This window comes from Ambystoma mexicanum, chromosome 4q (assembly GCF_040938575.1).
Source record: "Ambystoma mexicanum isolate Mex_15411 chromosome 4q, UKY_AmexF1_1, whole genome shotgun sequence".
Taxonomy (NCBI): Eukaryota; Metazoa; Chordata; class Amphibia; order Caudata; family Ambystomatidae; genus Ambystoma; species Ambystoma mexicanum.
In genome coordinates, this window is record NC_090928.1 from 734,227,487 (window position 1) to 734,248,575 (window position 21,089).

General features: G+C 42.6%; 1 protein-coding gene across 1 annotated transcript in view; it reads left to right on the forward strand.

The window, feature by feature from the left end:
- LOC138467284 (uncharacterized) overlaps positions 1 to 21,089 on the forward strand; it is a 504,409-nt gene that overhangs the window by 356,347 nt on the left and 126,973 nt on the right. Inside the window, exons 5-6 of the mRNA XM_069607283.1 lie at positions 17,117 to 17,263; positions 20,202 to 20,287. Of these exons, the coding sequence (XP_069463384.1) occupies positions 17,117 to 17,263; positions 20,202 to 20,287 (233 nt within the window). The remainder of the gene's footprint in view (positions 1 to 17,116; positions 17,264 to 20,201; positions 20,288 to 21,089) is intronic.

A 21,089-nucleotide genomic window follows, 5' to 3' on the forward strand; every position in this document is an offset into this window, starting at 1 on the left:
ATAAGCAGTCAGTCTATTTCGCGTTTATTGACTTGCACGCTGCATTTGACTCTTTTTCTCGTCCCTTACTATTGGCAAAATTAATAAGAGATAATTGTCCATCAGACCTCTTTGATATCATCCATGCATTTCATGGTGCAACCTCTATTCGTGTAAGGCTTACTTTGGAGGGGTTGCTATCTGCTCCTATTAAGACCGTGCGAGGCTTAAAACAAGGTTGCCTATTAGCGGCAGCAATTTTTAACTATTTCATACATGACCTGAGTATTTCCTTTCTACAGATATGTTCTGATGCCCCTGTCTTGAAAGGGTTTAAAATTACTAACTTGAACTATGCTGATGACATTGTCCTAATTTCTAAAACGCCGAAGGGCCTACAGAATCTTATAGATGCATTTAACCTGTACCTATGTAAGAACCAACTGGTGGTCAACACTAAAAAAAAACAGATTGTAGTCTACCAAGCTAACAAACTTAGTAGGTCCAGGCTAGCGTGGTCAATAAATAATACACCACTAGATATTGTGCCAATTTACACCTACTTAGGCGTTGATTTTGATGGCCTAACCAATTCACGCAGCCAGATAGAGCGCATGGAGGCAAAGCTGACCGCGACCATTTCGCAGACCAGAATAATATTGCACAAATTTGGGAAATTTTCCATTAAACCGGCTATAGTTTTCTGGACTGTAAAAGCCATCCCTTCGATTATATATGGAGCGGAATCCATCCTGAATTGTCAAAATCTTAGAAAATCTATTCTTGATAGGTTCGAGGGAAAATATTGGCGAGCGGTGTTATCTTTGCCGAACTGTGTTCCCGGTCCTTGGCTGCGTTATGAATTGGGACTCGTCTCAATGCATGCTATCTATACATGGCGTTGTTGTATGTTTCTGCGTAAATGCATAGTGGCTTCTCAAAAAGTTACTATTCTGTCGATCATCTCTGGCTTTATGCTAACATCGGATAAATCCTTTGTAAAACTATGGATTGACCAATAGCCTTGATAATATCTAATCCAACAAAGGCAAAAAATCTTTTATACCAACTAGACTGGATTAAGACCTTAGAGAAATGCCAAAAATACCGCCAACCATGTAAGTATCGATTCTGGCCCAAACCGGTAAAAAGTCCAGAGTCTTATCTACTAAAATTTCCATCAGTAGCATTAAGATCAGGAATAATGAGGGCACGATTTGATCTATGGCCCACTCATCAAGTTCAAGTGAGACGCAATTTGAGACCTCGAGCACTTATGTCATGCAGATTCTGTAATGATTCCACCACGAATGAATCTCTTGAACACTTGGTCTGCAATTGTGCCCAATTATCTATCTTAAGATCAAAACATTTTTCAAAGGTGATGAGTACGTTAACAATCATTGCCTATGACATGCGCTGGTCTTTTTTATTGTGTTCTAACAATCACTCTGTCAAGGTGGACTTAAGTAATTTTTTGATGGCCATAAACTGGGACATTTCTACCTGAGAGGCGGTTCCAATCTCAAGCAGCGACCGACTTAAAGAGGGGTAACTGTTTGCTAAGTCATCTACCAGATAAACTGTGTTTTATGAATGTTCTAATTGTGATGTAATAGCTACCTGAGGGGTGTAGACTGACTGATATGTACCAATATGTCTTTCGTGATGTTAAAGCAATAATAGTACTGTCGCTGTTTGAGTTTGTACATCCTAAATGAATTTTAAATGGAAATGTTTGTTGGGTTTTAAAATGTTTGAATTTTGTATATTGAAAAGTTGTTTTTAACAGCTAAATCAATAAAAAAAAAAAAGTAATTGTATCTGACCTTTATTGTGGTTATTATCTACGTATATATATACCTGCATCCTCTCAAATGCTCCTCCACTCGGATCATTTTCTTTTACCACACTGTTAACAACTCTCCCACTGTTCACACCCTTCTTTCACTCTCCCACACTCCCACATTCTGATCTCTTCCATTCAACTCTTCCACCAACCAGGAAGAAGCTCTGAAAAGATTGTTAAATTCCCAGAAATGAAATATTTCCTCCTCTCTGCACAATTAACAACCTTATTAAGCATCCCCAGGTTTTCGTTAGTCTCAGAACTAGTAGACATTTCTCGGAAGGATCCTTCCCACAGGAAGAGGTTTCTTTGTACAGGCAAAGCCAATGCGGATACTCTTAACTCTTCCAGCTTCTTCCAATGAGAGAAGCTTCAGTGCTATGCAACGACTCAAAATCTTGCTACATTCAACCATGTCTCAGAAAAGACGGAATCATGTTGCTATGTGCAATATACATACAGATAACATGGATCTAGGAGAAATACCGACACTTGCGAAATAATCTGCAATGTGTACTGAATAACACAAAACATTAACACATTTTCCTGTTCATCACTTATAATGAAATAATTGGTAATTTTTACTCTGTGCCTATTTCCCAAAAGAGAGTTGGTGAAGGAGATGGAAGGTCATTAAAGAAGGGAGATGGGCTCATTGGTCTAGATGGAATTTCATGTTTATAATTTTTATCATTTTGTATATATTTTATATAGTTGTATTTCTTACTTAAGATTGTTCATACATTTGTAAGGGACCAGTGTGTGCGTTATGTAGTAAATATATATAAAACAACATGTACATTGTGAAACACAACATATTTTGTGATTCAGGTTATTGTTTAAGGATAGGTGAGATTTGTTTGCCAATAACCACATCAGCCCCCACCACACTTGTCTTGTTTCCTATGAATGTTTTGTGACAATGTCCATTCTGTATGCACGTGAATGGCATGAGAATGGGTCTGTCTTCATCTCCTATCACTCACCATGTATTAGCGCCAGCATTTTGAGTGAGGTTCCACCACTCATGTCCTGTTAATGCTCTGTGGCTTCCCCCCAGCAGTGGAATGCTAATGCAAAATAAATCACACTGTGTAGAGTTCCTTCAAATTATTCCACCTTACTGATATAGGACACTGGCAGTGTGCTTTCTACACCAATGTATTGTCAGTGATATAAGGCTCCAGAGATAGTTTTGTAGCGCCAGAAGATACATAAACCTTTTTGATTATTTGATTGTTGAAACCCAAATAGGTTTTGGAGACAAACGTATGCTTCTGTATCCTGCTCCCAATGTTACAGGAGTCCAGTAGTCCAGAAGAATATCTCTGAACTTTCTTTCCTATTTTGGAGAAACATCATTCAAATATTGATTCCTACCTTTTTTGCATAAAAGAGAACCAATTATTTTGACCCTCTACAAACCATTCCTGAAGTCCAACACATAATGTGAACACTTTAACAATATCGAAGCCCCCTCAAGACAACTACATAGAGTTCTTCAAAGAGATTAAGAGAACTTTGTTTCCTTAAAATTCCTACTGTAAGATTTCAAATGTTTGAAAGTTTTTTTTAGCAGTGCACAAATACTTTATTTCAAACTGTTTTCATGAAAATATGTTTAACATCGGCTTTAAATATTGGGCCTCATCAGGGGTTGGACAGAATGGTAAAAATGCAGCGGTAATTTTATTACTGCCGCATTCCGGCTCTGCATAAGTCCTGAGTTTGTTGAAACTTGGAGGATTCAGCCCCAGCTCTGAGTTTGGGGTAAATCCACCAACTTTCCACCCATTTTCAGTGTGATTACTGCAGTGTTTTAGCACTGCTGTAATTGTGCCAAAAATGCCCCATTTAGTCCTATGAATCTGAAAAAAATTGGGATTTACTGCACCAACGCAAATTGGGATCTGGCTCTAATAGCGACGGTCCAAGTTGCGGTAACGCGATAGCATTGGGTGGTATATTGGTGGATTTCCTGCTGGGATACTGCCCACTTGTGATGAGACCCATTGTGCCATAGATGAGAAATCTACAAATGATTTAAAGTGTTACTGGAGGACATTACGAGGCTGGAGGTAACCATGGCGCTATCAGCGCCATGGCTGCCTCCAAAACCTCACGACTCTGCCCTGGTGAATGGAGCTATTACCGCCCCATTCCAAGGTTGGCGGGGGCGATAATTCCCCATTCACCAGGACCCTTCCCCATTCCCATTTGAGCCCCCATAGGGCTCAATGGGAATGGGGAAGGCGCTAATAACGGTACCGCAAATTGCGGTACCGTTATTAGCTCTAAGGTCCCTTTGGGGTCCTGTCCTTAACGCCTGGTATAACCAGGCGTTAAGGGAGGATCCTCAAAGGGAACTCGTAGTAGGGCGGTAAGGGTTTACCGGTACTGGTGCCCTTACCGGTAACGGTAATCCCTTACCGCCCGGGTCGTAATGAGGCCCACTGTGTTTTTAAAACTGCCCTTATTCTGTGTACTTTCTTAAAATAAATCTAACATATTTATAACCCTTTAGCATTCTGCCCTATGGCAGCTTGGTTGGCTTGTGTCTACAGCAAAGTCCCCAAGGTGTCCCCTGCCCCCCCAGATTGTGTGTGTCTCCTACGCCCCTGAGTAGAGGAAGCTTGAAGGAGCGATGTGTGTCGACTGCATAACACTGTATATGAGCGGAAGTGAGCAGAGAGGGAGGAGGAGATCAGGTGGGCCAAAGGGGCAAGGTAGATGTTGAAGAACCATGGTGAGAGGATAGAGCCTTGAGGGACCCTAAAGGTTGAGAGTGTGATAGGGGAGAGAAAAGGGCCCAGTTGAACCTGGGAAGGATGGTCAGAGAGGAAGGAGGTTAACCAGTCCAGTGCCAGGCCTTTGATGCCAGAGGTGTCACAGAGCCTATTTGTCAGTGTGGCATGATTGACCGTGTTGAATGCAGAGGAAAGATCCAGAAAGATAAGAATGGAAGGAGAGTTGGAATCAAGATTTGAGAGCAAGTGTTCATGAGTATTCAGAAGAGCAGTTTTGTTGCTTCTGGCTCTCTGAAGCCAGATTGGTGGTCATGAAGACAACCAACAGATTCAGTGTGTTGGATCAGTTGGGAAATGACCAGCTTCTCCAGTTTACCCAGGAAGGGGGTAATGGAGATAGGACAGTACTTAGCCGGGCAAGAGGAGTCAGCAGAGGGTTTTTTGAGGAGAGGATGCACAAGGGAGTGCTTGAGGTGTAGCAGGAAGGAGCCAGTGGCGAATGCGTGATTACAGAAATCAGCCATGGCTGGCACAAGGGAGGTAATGTTGTCCTTGATAATTCTGGAGGAGCAGGGACACACATGTTTAGAGGATACTTTCATATAGAGAACTTGTCTAGAGACCTCATTTGGTGTTATGGTTGAGAAAGAGGAGAGTAGGAGGGAAAAGGAGAGGGGGGCCAAGGGAGTACTGGGAACTGGGGAGGGATGAGAGAGGGGAGTAGAGGAGAGTGAGTACAAGATGTCCTGAGTTTTGGTTAAGAAGTGGGAGGCCAGTGAAGTACAGAGGGTCAGGGATGGCAGAGTAGAAGTGGAGACTGCTGTAGGATTGGCAAGTTCTTTGCATATTTTAGACAGTTTGTCCATGTTATTAGTGGCCCCAGAGATGCAGGCTTGGATATGGGCCCTCTTCTTCAAGCAGATGGAGAGTCTGCATAGCCTTTGGGACAGGCGGCAGGCCAGTCTATAAGAGGATGGGCCAGATGTCTGCCACTTCTGCTTCCGCTTTGTCTCAGGAGGATAGCTCAGCGGCAACGTGCTTATCTTGGAAGCAAGACGACACGGAGCAACACAGGTTCGATCCCCGGCTCTGCGCTTAGAAACCTCTGGGTATTAAGCACGTTATAAATAACCTATCATATCACATCATAGCAACTCTGCACTTGCGTTCCGGGAAAGGTTAGGTCGGAGTCAAACCAGGTATTGCGCTTGGAGGCAGGTGTTAAGTAGATCCTCATGACAGGGGCAAGAATGTCCTGGGTGTTGGTGATAGAGAGTTGAAGATTAGCAAGGGCAGAGTAAGAGTGGGGCAGTGGCAGGCGTCAGAGGGGGCATTAAAGTGGCAGCAAAAGCAGCAATTGACACTTTATTCATTGGTCAAATTACAGAGAAGGAGACTGGCAAAACAAGCAGAGGCTTAGCCGGGGGACCTAAGAGATACAGAACTAGGCCCGGCAAAGAGTTGGTAGCTTTCTGTCATTCAAGTAACTAGAACATAATTCTAAGATCTTGTCCTGTTTATTTAATTAGACTTTATTTTTGTTTTCCCCAATGTGTGTTCAGATGACCAAGGCCTTGAAGGAAGTGTGAAGCACCACACAAAGATTGGTTATTACTAGATATTTCCAGCTCTGCTGTTGCATTCATCGCGTCTGTCTATGGTCTGTTTTGCTTTTATAGGCGCTGTTTGCTGGCTTCAGTGGAGAGCTCAAATTGAGTCCCTGTGAATTTTTGCCACAGGCTATCCTGTGCATCAGTTTTTTACTTTTTGTTGGACATGGGGGTGTTCATACCAATAATGGCACAAGTTAGCAGAGTATTTGGGGCCCATCTGAACCCTTCCCCCCGGCAATAATGGAGAATTCAGGCATGGGGCAAATAAACGGTCTTTGTTCTTCAGAAGACAGGGATCATAAAGGAAACAACAAAATCTCTGGCAATCACCACTCCTGATCCTGCGTCACTTGGTATTGTTTCTTAGTGATGTCACAACCACCAACCCATCCCAAAAAACGAAGGGCCGCATCCATTGTGTAACGTGGGTGATAACTCCTATGAAAATCCCCTATGTGAGTTGTTCCATTGGTCTGCCCATGTCAGGTGGGTCTGCCTGAGACTTCCCCAAAAACAATCTATTACTATGTTTCAGGGTCGCATGATCACCACTGGCCCGTGCAACATTATACACCACCCCTGGGTCAGAGCGTCTGGATTGGCTGGAGCGGGTCTCCCTAGCCTGGGACCCTGTTCTGTTCACAGCACTTGGTGTACCTATAAGACCTATAAGACTGTGTGTCCCCATTGTTGCCACTGATATAGCCACCTAGCCTGGGAGAGTGCCTGCAGGTTGCAACCTTCTGTGAACAACGCATGTATCAGTCTTGTCTGCTATGTTGGGAACAACTCCTCTACCCACCACAAGTATATGGTCATAGTTCGGCTCGGCTGGGTCACGTGGGCAAGGACCACAAAACTGAGCTTGTCGGTCTGCAATTATTGAGGATTTTATTCTGTATTTTGCAGGTTGCTCACTGCCTCGGAAACTAGGAATTTTCCACTCACCCTTGTCCTGGGCTGCAAACACTGGCTCTGTGCTTCGCGATGCAGAGTCTGCTTCTCTTCTTCCCTATTTTGAGGCCTATGGCTTCATGCAAATTCACTACGGTCCTTCTATGGTTTCCCTATATGTTCTAGTACTTCCTTTTTAGATATGAGTATTATTCGAGCCCTTATAGTTTTCTTACATGTCCCTGTAGCTCCTTATGGTTAGTTGTGATGAAGCAACTGCAAGCTGGCTCCATGTATACTTTGCTGTCTTGTGTTTCTTCATTTGGCTAGTGAAAAAGTAAAGCTTTTGATAGTAAGTATATGTATCTGTCCTCTTTCTAGAGAACAGTTTAAGCATATTCCTTTTGTGTGCGTATGTCTGTGTAACTTAGTGAAGGCGTACATATCTACTTTCTGACTAACGTCGCTATGTCGCGTTATCACTGGTGACGTCAGCATAGCTGGTTGTTATCATCAGTCAACCTGATCCAGTGATGAAGCACGTGCCCTACGAAGACATCAACTGGATCGGGTTTGAATGGTTGGCTAAGAGAATATCTGTTCCCATACTTGGGATACACTTGTTCACTCGGTGGTTGGCCAAACAGTGACTGGCACCTCTCATTTTTTATCCTTCAGGCTGACATTCACATAGGAGACATGAGGGCCATTCTGGGGACCCTCTCTTTAGTCCTCCCTCTGGTCGACTTGTCGACCACTCCTCCAAAACTATTCACCATCATTTCCGGCAGCCAAATCTTTGTTACTCCTTCTAAATGAATCTTTGTTACTCCTTCTAAATGTCCATAAAATCTTGCATGCTCATTCAAACGCCATGTCACGTAACAGCAATCCCCTTCAGGGTTATACCACACCCATGTTACCCAATATTCTTTTAAGTTGAGGGTACGTTTGGGACAAATAGGTCAGGAAAATAATAAAGAATAAACTGGGATGGGGCTTTCTTACATGGTTGGACTTCCCAACAAAATTGACAATTGGCCTTGAAAGGTCATGGTTGAGGGTCTTGCGTAAGCATGGGACAGTGGATAAATCACAGTCGCTACTTTCACGAAGAATGCTGTCAGTGAACAAAAAGAAAAATAATAAATAAACAGTGTATCCTCACTCTGGATGTGTAGAAAGTTCTTTCCCTATCTCTCTCGCTCGGGAGCGAGTAATCATAGGCTGACCTCTGCTGGGGTGTAATGTTGTTTGTTGATCCATTTGTTGTTCTTCTTTTGGGATGTTGGCCCTTTCTCTGTCGTTGCTAGAATAGGCCGCTGCTTGTCAGCGCTTGATGTCACTGAGGAAATTCCAGGCCTTCTTGCCCTGCATTTTCACTGCTCAATCTGTTATTTCCTCGATTTCATGTGGACCCGTGAACCTGGGCTTGAAAAAGGTCCTGGTGAATTCCAGCAGTAGTACTGTATCCTCAGGGTAGAGTTGTGGTGGTTTAAGCCATTCTTCATTTGTTTCTGTATCATTACCTCCTTCCTTTCCTTTGGGCCTCTCCTGTTGTGCCTGCAGTTGGCGAGAAATAAAAGAGGCCCTAGCCATCAAGACAGAAGTGTAATCAGAGATTTCATGTCCCAATACATTAGACATTGTTTCTGCATATGTCAAAGCCCAAGTGGGAGGAGCCAGGGGAAGTGGCATGCACTGCCCTGTTACCACCTCATGTGGGTTTAAGTGGTGGTCAGACCCTGGTTTGCTGCACAATGCAAATAATGCTAAAGGCAGACAGTAGAGCCAACTTTTATTTAAGGTGACATTTATCATGGCAATTTACTCTTTGAGCAGCCCGTTAAGTGGCTTGCATATACTGTTCACCTGTGAGTGGTACACACAGGAGAATTTGTGTTGAATTCCTAGCAAAGTAGTAATGTGATGGAACATTTCATTGGCGAAGTGAAGGCTTTTTTCTTACCGCAGGACCTTACATATGCCCCACCTTAGGAACATTTCTCTAACTAGGAATTTTGCTGCCTGAAGGGCATCAGTATGCGAACAGGTACCAGCGTTGATCCATCAGGAGAACGGGCATACAACCCCTATCATGTAGCGGTAGTCCTGACATACTTGGAGCATATCTACATAATCGACATGAAGGTTTTGGAATGGACCCAGTGGGCGAGTTATGGCTCCTCTCAATACTCTAAGTGTATGGCCTGCAGTAAATGGCCTGCAGACAAGGCAATTAGTCATAAATTCTGAGGCGTGCTCCTCCAGGTTGGGCCAAAACCAATCTTCTCAAAGGTGAGCAGCAAATACATCCTTCCCCATATGGGTAGGATGGTGTAGTTTTGTCAGTGCCGTGTGCAACAACGATAAGGGCATAACTACATTACCGTGCTTTCTTGCTGCCATCAGGCGTCTGAGGGTTATATACAACACCCCTTTTTACCCATAATTCCTTCTCCTCTCTTGGTGCATTCCCTGTAATTCCACTATTTGTGTCACTGGTAGTGTATTATAGCCTTCCTTCAGTACCATTGTTTGTACAAAATTACGCCCCTGAGATGGGGTGTCCATATCCAAGATGTATTCAAAATATGCTGCATATTTTACTTCCGCGTCTACTGCCTTGTTGCTCCTGGAGATGGGATCCTTCCCCCTCGTGTGGAACTGGCATTTCGTGACCACTATGCTTCTTGGGAGTTGGAGTGCTTCTATTATTCTGCCCAATAAGAGCATGTGCTGCACCAGCAACCCATCAGCATGTTGGAAGCCCCTCCTTAGCCAACGTGACAGTCCAGAATGGACTCTAGACATCACAAAGGCTTAATCTGAATATACTGTCACTTCCTTGTTCTTACTCTGTTCCAGTGCTAGTATTAGAGCTACTAGCTCTTCAGCTTGTGCTGTAAAATGCCATGATACGCATGTGATTACTAACATCTTGCTTGTCCCATTCTCCTTTAGCCTCACTACTGCCACCCCAGTATGTCTCTCCCCGTGGTCTCGTCTATAGTTGATGAGCCGTCAATGTAAAGGACTTCTCCCCATCAAGTACGTTCTCTCTCACTCTTGGGATGTCGTCGTAGCTTTCTATATTTGTAGTGCAGTTGTGTATATATTCTCCCTCCTCCATGGGCTTGGCAATGAATGTCGCCAGTTTCTCCAGTCAGCATCTTACTATTTTGATGGCTGGATTTGATAGGATCACCTCATATCCTGGAGCCCTTTGTGCAGTCAGCATACTTTTGGGCCATTCATGTTCCACAAAAAGAGTGGTGCTGCATCCCATGATAAAACCTGTTGATTGATCCACTGCAAATGTAGCAGCAGCTAGTGCCTGCTTACAAGGGTAGTGACCGCTCATTACTGGGTCTAGTTTCCAGCTGTAGAAAACTAATGGGTTGTGACCCATGGTTGTCTTCTGTGTCAGTATTGCCATTACTACTCTGTTGGAGTGTGAGAATAGGTCAAATTTGCCTTGATATCCTGGGATCCCAAACACTGGAGCCCTACATATTGCAAACTTCAGCTCCACAAATGCCCCAGTCATTTCTTCTATCCATTTTAATGTGCCGTCCCCTCTTTGTGCTTCCTTTAGTGCGCTCAACAAAGGCCTTGTATATGTGCTGTAGTTGAATACACATGCCCTGCAGTCATTGCAGATACCTAAAAACTGCTGCATTTGTCTTATGCTCATGGGTTTTGGAGTCTTGAAAATTGCCTCTGCCCTTCTGGTATCACTTTCCGTCCTTCTTGTGATATCAGTTATCCAGTGTTTAACACCTCTTTTTAGCAATATTCTAGTTTGGCTTTGTCTACCTTATACCCTTTTCTACAAGCACAGTCAGCATGTGTAGTGAGTCATTTCTGCATTGCATTTTTGTGTTGCTGAAGATCAAGATGTTTTCTACGTACTGTATGACAGTACTTTTCATTTGTACATTGCCTTAGTCCATCTGCAGTACTCTGTTGAATATGTAAGGGAACTTGTAGCACCCTTGTGGAAGCTGAGTGTGTTTCTATATAGGAATGAAATCAAATCCTGTTAGTCTAGATGGAGTGGTAGAGAGAAGAAGGCATTCTTCAAGTCCATAACCATGAAGTGGGTAGCTTCCATTGAAATGCTACACAAAATTGTTGCTGGATTCGGAGCTAGAGGAAATTCTCCCTAGACAAAGTGGTTCAAAGTGCGCATATCCTATATAAATCGCCATGACTCCTGTGTTGCCTTTTTCACAGGGTACACAGCTGTGTTGCACAACGATTCTAATGGAATTAAAATGCCTTGTTTAACTAGGGCTGTAATGGTTTCATAATGCCCTCATCTGCCTCCCGCGATAAAGGGTATTGCTTTAATCTCGGCACAGCTTCGCCTCAGTGATGAGGCCCAATTAGGCTGAAACACATGTCCGGGGTTGCTGTTGGTACTCTTGTTCAGAGGAGAATTGCCTAGCATTTCAGTGCTGGACTGCCACAGGGCAGGACAAAGACTGATATGCAGGGATATTTCTCCTCTGTGAAAGGGACAGTGAGCTAAAGACTTGGTTGAGACTCTCCCGGGGACCATCCACCCAAGAACAGTTCAAAGGGCCATGTTCGTGCTGGTAGAGGGACTCCGAGAACCCTGCCCCCTTTTTTTTGCATATTAAGTAGCTTAACTCTCCCTGAGTTTAGCACTCCTGCTCAGGCTGATGCAGTTTCACACTGCTAGGATTATCGATTTCAGCATTGCAGTGAAAGCAGAAGTTCAGGTAGCAGGTAGAGCTGGTGCAGTAGCCCATGCGTTCAATGTCCAATGAGTAACTGTAAGGTTATCTCTAGAATTGGGCCTTTTAAATAGACTAGAATGGTTGGAGTGGGGTATGTAAGTGTTAAGTAAAGCAATCAAGACATTGCCCTTTAATCACAATTAACATCTTTCAGCCTGGCCAGACAGAGATTTCCTATATCAAAAGGTGTGAACAAATTGCAAGTGACCAAACCTGGTGGCAGGCCAGCTGTAGTAGGCTAACATCATCATATCAGAGGGACATCCCTACCACACTGCTATTGGAAATGAGATGTTAGTGTACTTACTAGAAGAAGAGGAGTGTGCATTGTAATGCAAACGTCTGCTAGCTGTACTTGCACCAGTGGTGAAACACAGGGCTCACCAATCTTGGTAATACACTGTAAGTATTAAAAGATAAAACCCCAAGGTGAGAAAATCCCAACTGGACCATGACAGCTGCAAGACGATACCAGCAATAAAATAAAACAAAAGTGTACATAGTGATGTGTGGGTATTGGTGATGTTCTCCTATGTTTCTCCTGGCTTTATTGGACACCAGTGATCGGTATTTTCTGAGAAGTGTAGTGCATGTATGCTCCTGTTTCTACAGTTTGCATCTAAAGATTTGACTTTACAAAGCCAATAAAGAAAATTGTTGTTAGATAGCAAGAGGGGTCTGTGACCAATCTGAGGATGTTGTCCTTTCTCTCCTAGGGGAGTCCTTTCCCATGTGGCCAGGGTGGTGCATCCACAGTACAATAATGTCACTGGGGGTGGTGCACTGAGGGAGGATTGCATGGGGAAGGCACATCCTTATGGGATTAGGGATGACCATCTTCAGAGAAGGCAGTATGCCCCCATATTATTACCCCTAAACCCATCTTCAATATTAAATCTGACACTCCCTCCTTGTGATATGGCTCATATCAATCATTGTCAATGTCGTCAATCTAACATACTTGACAGGCTCCAAACTTTAGATTATATAGAATGTTTCACATCTGACTCTCTGATTTATACTGAGAAGAAGATGATCAGGAGTTCAAAGATTATTACAGAGAAACAGAATGAACATTCTAGCTTCTTAAGGACTGAAAAGAGGAAGATGATCAGGAGTCCAAAGATCACTATCAGGAAGCAGAATGAGCACTCTAGTTCTTCAGCTAATGTGATTGGTTGAAAGAAACTCCCTTTCCCAATGCAGGAGTTTAAACATGGAACAGCTGACTTGATCGAGGAGAAACCGGCAAACGAAACAGTGGCGAGAAGGCAGAGAATGAGCTGGTGGGAAACCGAAAGGGGAGGAAAAGGATAACACAAGCAAGGTCCCAGGAGCCAGGACTGGTCACATTAATGCCACCCAGTACCTCTGGGCTTGCTGAGCACCGGCAAAGCACCCAGCAGAGAAGATGTGCCTCCAGAAAGAAGCAGTTGCCCATTAAGCCACTGCCTACCGGAAAGGAAGTCTGAACATGACCGGAAGCCTGCAGGGATGCTGCATCCACTTGGGAAACGCTGGTACCGTCCAGTGGAAAGTCAACAGGCACTCAGTTTGCCTGAATAGCGCAGGAGGTCTGGGTGAGCGAGAGGGTGAATGAGGAGGCCATTATAAGAGGGTCTGGGACCTGGAAACCGGGTGCACGTTTGGGACACGCATCCATTTCAAAGTCAGAAAAGAAACCAATTTGAACAGTGCGAGTCTGAGACCTGCACCCATATGAGAAACAAACAAATCCAAACCAAATATTGTGAGTCTGGGACTGCCACCTAAAAAGAGACAGTCCATGTTGGAATTGTTGCTTGGCAGGGGAATAGACCAAGCAACAGTGCATGTTACGAGTCTGGGACTCACAGTGTTCTCTAGAGGGCAAAGACTTGGCTGGAAAGTACACCAAGTTGAATCGAATATTGTGTAGTTGGGACCCATACCCAAAGGGGAAGTATTGCTTTGCAGGAGAGCTTACCAAGGCAAATTGAATGTTGCGAGTCTGGGACCCGCACCCACATGAGAAGTGCCATTAAAGCATCACTGCTTGGCAGGAGAGTGAACCAAGCAGTTATAAATCGAGTCAGGGATTCGTACCCAGGAGAAAAGAGAGCACAACAAGTGCTGTAGTTGGCAAAAGGAGTGTGCCAAGTTTCTAGGGTAAATTAGCAAAGCATATAGAACATATCATGGTGAACTATCTCTCGACTTTTTTTCAAGCAATGGTAGGCCTGAGAGAAGAACACAAAGAACAGGGGATGTAGGGGAAAGGTTTATTATTTATAAATGTATTATTTATGCAACTCACTAAGAGTCTTTTTACTTTGAGAAAAGAAGAGTTTTTGGGCAGTAACGTTCTAGTAAACATTTTAGTAACATTCTATTAAACTAGAAAACCGATGGAGGAAGTACTACAACTGAATGGACAAAGTCAACTACAATGACAAATTTGGATATACAAAACTGTCCTGAAGCCAAGAAAGTCTACAATACTATGAGAATCCAATTGGCAACAAATCCACAAAAATAAATGTTTAGAATCACCAAGGAAATAAAAAAAACTATTTCATGCAGTAACAGCATCTTACCCTTGCACACACTATGTGACAGCATCACGTCCGACCAAAGAGCAAAAAGAGAAGCAATACAATAGGCCACAAGGATCAAGCCCCCCACTCCTCTCCAAAATGTATATGAACCCCCTAATAAAGCTAATTCAAACACATGAATTTACAGCTAACACATATGCAGATGATACCCAACTCATCATCAATGACAACGACCTTGACAACACCGTCAATAAATACCTCAATGACATAAACACCTGGATGGCAAACAACAACCTCAAACTAAACCCAACCAGAAGAGAAATAATGATCCACCCATGTGAAGACAGTCTAACAGATATTCCTCACCTTGACACGCAGCATGGGAACCCAACCAAAGACCTCAACAGTGACAAAGAAATCTGGGAATCCTTATGGACAACGGTCTCACATTGGAAGCACAAGTCAATGCAATATCAAAACATGTTTTCTACCTCTGGCATTTAATAGGAGGGATCCTTCCCTAATCCAATTTCACACACAGAACCCTCACGGTCACATTCTTGGCATTATCTAGGATAGACTACACAAATAGTTTATACCTAGGAATGCCCAAACAACCTGGCAATAATCTACAACACATATATAATAGTTCAGCAAGACTACTGAGACTAAATAGAAGAGACCAAGTTATACCAGCCCTAAGAAGCCTACACAGAGTACCAGTAAATAAATGCATCAACTTGAAAGCTCTAGGCATTGCCCATAAATCGTACACAGACAGGGTGCTGAATTCATCCCAGCACAAATCACCCAATTTCAACTGAGAAGAGACTTAAGATCTAGCACCGACCTCCACATAGAAACAAGACACTTTGATGGAAGACAATTCAGAGGAACCACCTTCTTCTATCTGATAGGCGAACTGTGGAACTCGATCCATCATTCTTATTTCCTTTCCGAAGACCACTTAATGTTCAGAAAACTACTAAAAACCAGACAATTCAAATTGCTGAGATAAACATAGAACACCTATACACAAACTACCCTCACAAGCAGACCAAACCAGCTCATCCAATGCCTGCTAATACAACCCATAAAATGGAAACAAGGGATAAATACAGAATTAAAAACAATAATATAGCTACAAATACCCAATGATCACCCAAAATACACTAACCACTCCTCTCTTCCACACAACCCATTCCTCCCACCTACAACACACACAGATGGCTAGAGAATCAAACTATCAAAACACACAAACTGCACATCACTCTCTTATCAAGCTACAAACCCAATACCCTCTGACAACAAGCAACTCAAACTGGACACCACCCTATCAGGCACACATTTAGATGTGTGGCATTGCATGTATTGAGATGCTTTAACTCTTAGAGCTTTGATTTGAAGATTCCATAGTGGGAAGTTTGGAAGCTGAACATAAAGAAGTGCTGTAGTTATAGCTCATGTAACCCACAGTATATTGGTGTTCATATCTAGATATCACATTCCTGGTGTCACTTGCTCTATGAGGGTTATCATTTGAGTTTTCCGTTCACCCAGGTTGGCACTAGTTTAATGCAACAACTGATTACGGGATATCTGTTTCCCTAGTCCTTTCAGACCTCTTGCAGCCTTCAACCTTATTGATTATGATATTCTAGTCTTCAGCCCACAGTCATCACAGGCTCTGCCCTTCACTGGCTTTGGTCCTTTATTTCAGACATCTTTCAGGCAGTCCCTTCATCCCTGCGTTCACTTCCTCTTTTTATTGGACTCATATTTGGTGCCCCCAAGCCCTCACCCCTCTTCTTCAACCTCTATGTCCGACCGTTTTTGCTATTTAACACATCTCACAACGTTTCATTATTTGGCTCTCTGTTACAGTATAGCTAACTTCCCACTCATCTGCTTTCAAAACTGTATGAGTGAAATCTCATCGTGGGTGAACAACATCACCCTGAAACTCAACTATGATAACTCCAAGATCACAGTCTTTGTAGGCCATCATGTTCTACGGTCTCCTCCCATGTGGTATATGTCTCTTCTGTTATGTCCCCAGCAATGGTCTACATTCAGAAAGTTAGGGGTCCAAACCAAATTTGACGACCAGATTTTCTAATCCCTATAAAGCATCAATGTTGTTTCATCGTGCCTGTTCAACTCAGAGTTCTTCATTGCATCCTCCCTCACCTTTCTTGCATAACTCTCCACTCCACTGCACTCATGTAGTCATGGCTAGATGCATATGTGTGTGTTTATGTGCGCATGTAGGCTTCTGCCTTGGGTTTGTGAAATGCTTTTTACAAAACAATAATCAAAACTATTGTGCTTATCAATGCTTAGTCATACATTATGTCGTGTATATGCCTTTCCCCTCTTTGCAGCTCAAACATCCAAGCACACCCTCTGCCTAACCTCTACCCAAGCCATCATCTGAATCCCAATTAAGAATCTTAAAAAACACATAAAAAATCCTTTCAAGTTTGATATTTGTTCTGCTTGTATGTTATTTCTTACCATGATATGAACTAAACAAAGTCCTTCTGTGTCCCACTGTCTAGGTTTCTGAAGTATGTTTCGAATGTAGTATCTTAGAATAAAATGTTTCTGTTGTATAATGTGTTCAGTTTTTCTTCTGAGGGTCATATATGTAGCATCAATGCTCATTCTGAGAATCACTTATACATTTTGGCCTCCAAAATGGATAATACACTTTAATATTTTTCAGGATTGCAACAGAAATTGCATTTGAAGGTCCCAAAAGACACAAACACTAATACCGTGCTGGAAACGTGTTTGAAGATTCTGGACATCAACGAAGGGAGAGATGTTTTCAATCTGTGCCGTGGAAGTGATGATGATGGGCCATCAGGCTGTAAGGATATGCTATTCCGCCAAACAGTCTGTCAGTTAAAACACCATTTCATGTGCATGTTTATACATCTGCTTCAGTAAGAAGAGTACACGTTAGTGCTGTTTTTTTTAATCAGAAATGTGCAGCCAAATTTAACACAGTTTTTAAAAACTTGTCTAAGCTGACAAAATACAACTGCAATGCCTTGCAATGTGAACAAATTGAATGTGAGATTATTGGGCGGGTGCCATCTGCCTGGAAAAAAAAAAACATGCTGCTGAATTTCTAATTTGTACAATGAGAGCGAAGAAATTAACACAGTTAAAAGCTCCCTGTCTGGAATACCAAGCACCTCATTCTAGAAAGAGCGATGTGAATGTCATTTTGGTAAAAAAAAATACTGGCCAAAACAAACTAGGGCAATACCGCCCAATCGTTTAGCTCACTATATTTGACATTCGTCATTAAAAACAGAGAATCTGAGCGTGCCGCCCAGTAAGAGACAAATCAACAATGCCACATATTTCACCATTAGTACTATCCTTAGCACATATACATGAATTTGGAAACATACATCAACACTGTGCAAATACTGGTGTCCACTGCATTGGAAACATTCTGACTTAAGAAACAAACAGGGAAGCAACATGAGTCATTTCTCTGGATTCAAGAAATAAGAAAGCAATTTCTCACTAAGCGTTCAACATAACACTCTACATAGCAAAGCATTCAACATGTGCTATTAGGATTCAATGCTAGAAGTGGTTCAGTGTACAAACTAGAAAAGTGTGAGTGAAATTCCTCTCATGCAGTCTGGAAGGACTCCATGGAATGGGGAATGAAAGCCTTGCCAACACCTGTAATATCCCGGTAATACTGGGATATTAGGCTTCATGAACTGTAGACCCGTTTGCCAGTATCTCGCCAACATTACTGCTGGGATACCCACAAACTTATAATGAGGCCCAACGTGATCCGTACATGTCGTAATGTTGTTTTTAAGAAAATGGTGCTTAATCCATCTCCTTTTCAAATCCAATACAATTTTTACAAACCAATACAAAATGCATAATATCCTTGTCTTTATCCATCAGTGTCATTACTACAACCGCGCCACGTGTGTATACCCCGTCAATTCATTCTGGCCTTTATGGGGAGCACATTTAACCAAATCATCAAGGCTGTCCTTCTGCACTCTGGGGACCTGATTTGACTTTTATACTTTATTCCTTTGTTCCTGCGAGGGAGAGGTCACTGGCGCTATAGGAGCGTTACTTATATTGGGATTTGCAGAGCAGACAACATTCTAAAAACCTCTGCTGTACCTGGAAGGTTATACTAATAACACCTAACTCGAGCCTCAGTGTGTCATCTGGGGAGCCGGGCGACAGCCCATACCCTTTCCTCAAGAATATGTTATGCATACCATATAGGCATGCACAGGTGGAGAACCCCTAGATCTGGGTATTAGGCTCCACCACTGAGAGGCAGTTGTTGAATATGCTACTCTCTATAACCCTAAAAGTGCAATAGCAACCTGTGGCAACCTGCTGCAACCTGATTAACAATCATATTTATATGTGTAGCCCGGCTGTCATTGTTAGCAAACACTAACCCTAAATACTTCTAGGATCGGACAACTTCAATGTTTTCATGCTTAACAGACCAGCTGCACTTTGACCCTTCCTTTCCAAAGACCACAATCATTGTTTTTGACACATTTAGTTTCAACCTATGGTCATTAAAAATACATTTGTATTCAATAATCTCTGCTGTAATCCAACAGGAGTAAGGTTGATTAGGACTGTACCATCTGCATACATCAGAGTCTTAAGTTTCATACCATTTAGCAAAGGCGGGATAAGTCTAGCTGAGTGAAGAGAAAGAAGGACTTTTGTCTATCAAGGCCATCATCTCCTCTATACACGCTCTATATATTATATAACATTATGTTTGGCTCACACTGGCACCCATGACCGAAAACTATAAATGTAGGAAGGATGGGAATACATATGGTGCCCCATTGAAACAAATGCACAGAATGGTCAATAATAATCACACCTCAGTCAGTGCATTCAACACCCCACCCCCATGGCCATGTTCTAAACAGGAGAATAATAAGCAGTTTCACTTGTAAAGCTCACATTCAACTTCAGGCAGCTTGGCACTGATTAAGTGATGTTTGTGAGTTACCCAACACGAAAGTATTTTTTATGGGCTTCACAAGGTGGAAGGGCTGAATGAACTGAGCACGTGACCAGGCCAAACATGGATCTTGTTCAAGAAACATGTATCCTATTATGCTTGGAGGTGCTGTCTTTCACTCTATTTGTTTGATCTGATATACTGTGACAGGTCTTAGGTGCATCTCGACACCAAAGCCTCACTTATAGTTTACAAGCTGTCCAACTTGGTATATAAGTTTTGCAATTTACAAACTTGTTTTGTTAGGGTGAGTATTGAGACAAACGAAAAGAGTAAGGAGTCCAACTTCCATTGTTTGCTCAAAAGCTTTCTTGCTGAATCACTATCAGGCATATTTCAAATATAAAAATGAGGGCACTCTTCTGTTCCCAAAATGTGCTTTGTGTGTATCCAAATCTCCAGGCTTAGGTTCTGTGAAGAGATAGGGTGTTGCATGATATGGGCTGGGGCTCCATCCCCTCCCCACCCTAAACCTCAGCCTTGCCCTTCCACCCACCAACATACCCCCACACCACCAAAGTGGGGTTTCCAGAGTACATTACTTCTATTTTCAGCAGTTTTGTAAAATAGAGCCATCTTGCTGTACAGACCATAAGACACCTGTCACATGTCACACTTCCACCCGAGAAAGCTATTTGTATATGTGAGTGTATGAGTCAGTGCGACAGAAAAAGCAAACCGTCTAAAATGTAACTGGTTATGAACATCAGCTCACATCCTTCTTTCTAACCCAGAATGTTTATTCTTTGAGCAGTTCTCCAAGAGTTACCATCGGAAACCAAAATGGGAGATTTGAAAATGAGCAAAAAAAGATGTGTGAAATTATACATATGTAAAAAGGTACTGATATATTTTTTTCTTTCTTTTTTGCATGATATATCTATAAGCAGTGGTTTTGTTTGAACTTCAAAAAAGCGACAACTCATTATGTAATTAAACAGTAAAAATGTTGATCGATGATGGAAGAATGCTATGAGCAAAATAGTGACGAGCAGCAAAGCCACCAATGCTTTGCTATAAAAATATGTGTTTACTGTCATTTGACTCAAGCAATCATGTTGCATAATAAAACACATTCAGGCTATTCCTCCAATGGGATTCATTAGCCTTCCAAGCACTATTTCTGTGATGTCTTACTGCCATTCATCCCAAAACTGCTTTTCAAGTAATTCAAGATGCAATTTTTTTCACTGTTTTTTTTTTACTGTGTGGTGTTTTTCCTGCTTCACCTTCTCTTCCTATATGATATTTTATATGAATGTGTTTTTACACTGTGGCAAATCACTAGATAGTAGTTTCAGAGCCCACACGCCTGTAGCTGGAGTGGCGTACTGTACCCCCATCAGGATCGTCCAGGCCTTAGTCTGCTGGAGGAAATAAAATGTGTATGGGGAAGATAAGTAGAGGTGAAAGCAGGAAATATATGGTACAAACAAAGGGAGGGAGGGATCCAGGGGTGAAGGACATATTGTGATAGCATCAGTGCATGTCAGTGCTGTTATGTGGACCATAGTTTGGTAAAAGGCAGGTAGAGGCTACGGGCCTCATCACGAGTTGGGCGGTATCCTGGCTGTAATACCGCCCAACTGTAATAGCGTTAGTGCTCACCAGTCAGTTGGTATTACCGCCGGATCACGGGTTG